Below are 612 nucleotides of genomic sequence, written 5' to 3' on the forward strand. Positions count from 1 at the left end.
TGTCTGTGTTTGTGGTGCCAGGCTTACCAGACCTTCTGCTCGTTTGGAGAACCCTCCCAATGGCTGGGAAGTGACTTTGAGTTCCCCAGACTGATTGTTTATGCCTTTGAGGGCTCCTGAAGGACAAAAAAAAAAGAGCGAGCTGGTCACTGCTACTTACTAGTTACCTTGTGTTGCATTAGTTATTAGTTTGAGGTCTGCCAGCAGAGGGTGCTTGGTGCTGCTTGTACAAGTTGCTGACACTCTTGCCAGCAGAAGAAATTGGTCAGGGCTAGATGAAGCAGAGAGGATGCACTGTCACTACCCGATCCGTCCCAGAAGCATGATCCGTTCTGCGCATGAGCCGTCAGCTCATTTACGCGTGCGCATCCATATATAAATCCGGGTCATCCTTGATTTTTATCTTGTTTAAAAATACCTAAATGATGTTTTCCCTCCCCAAAAATAGTAAACATACAAAAATATAAAGTGTTTAACGTTGATGTATTTCCTGACAAAAAAAATATGCCCTAAAATCCTTTGTTTTATCCCTCTTCTCTTCCGATCTGAACTGGAAACAGGATTGTACTCTACTTTCAGTTGCCAACTTTTTTTGGCTTTGGATTTAAACAT

General features: G+C 42.8%; 1 protein-coding gene across 1 annotated transcript in view; it reads left to right on the top strand.

Moving 5' to 3' along the window:
* Window positions 1-120, top strand: part of LOC107104926 — a 5,126-nt gene extending 5,006 nt beyond the window's left edge. Inside the window, exon 5 of the mRNA XM_015405044.1 lies at window positions 22-120. Within this exon, the coding sequence (XP_015260530.1) occupies window positions 22-120 (99 nt within the window). The remainder of the gene's footprint in view (window positions 1-21) is intronic.
* Window positions 121-612: the final 492 nt, after the last annotated feature.

This window comes from Cyprinodon variegatus, unplaced genomic scaffold (genome assembly GCF_000732505.1).
Source record: "Cyprinodon variegatus isolate N-32 unplaced genomic scaffold, C_variegatus-1.0 Scaffold1957, whole genome shotgun sequence".
Taxonomy (NCBI): Eukaryota; Metazoa; Chordata; class Actinopteri; order Cyprinodontiformes; family Cyprinodontidae; genus Cyprinodon; species Cyprinodon variegatus.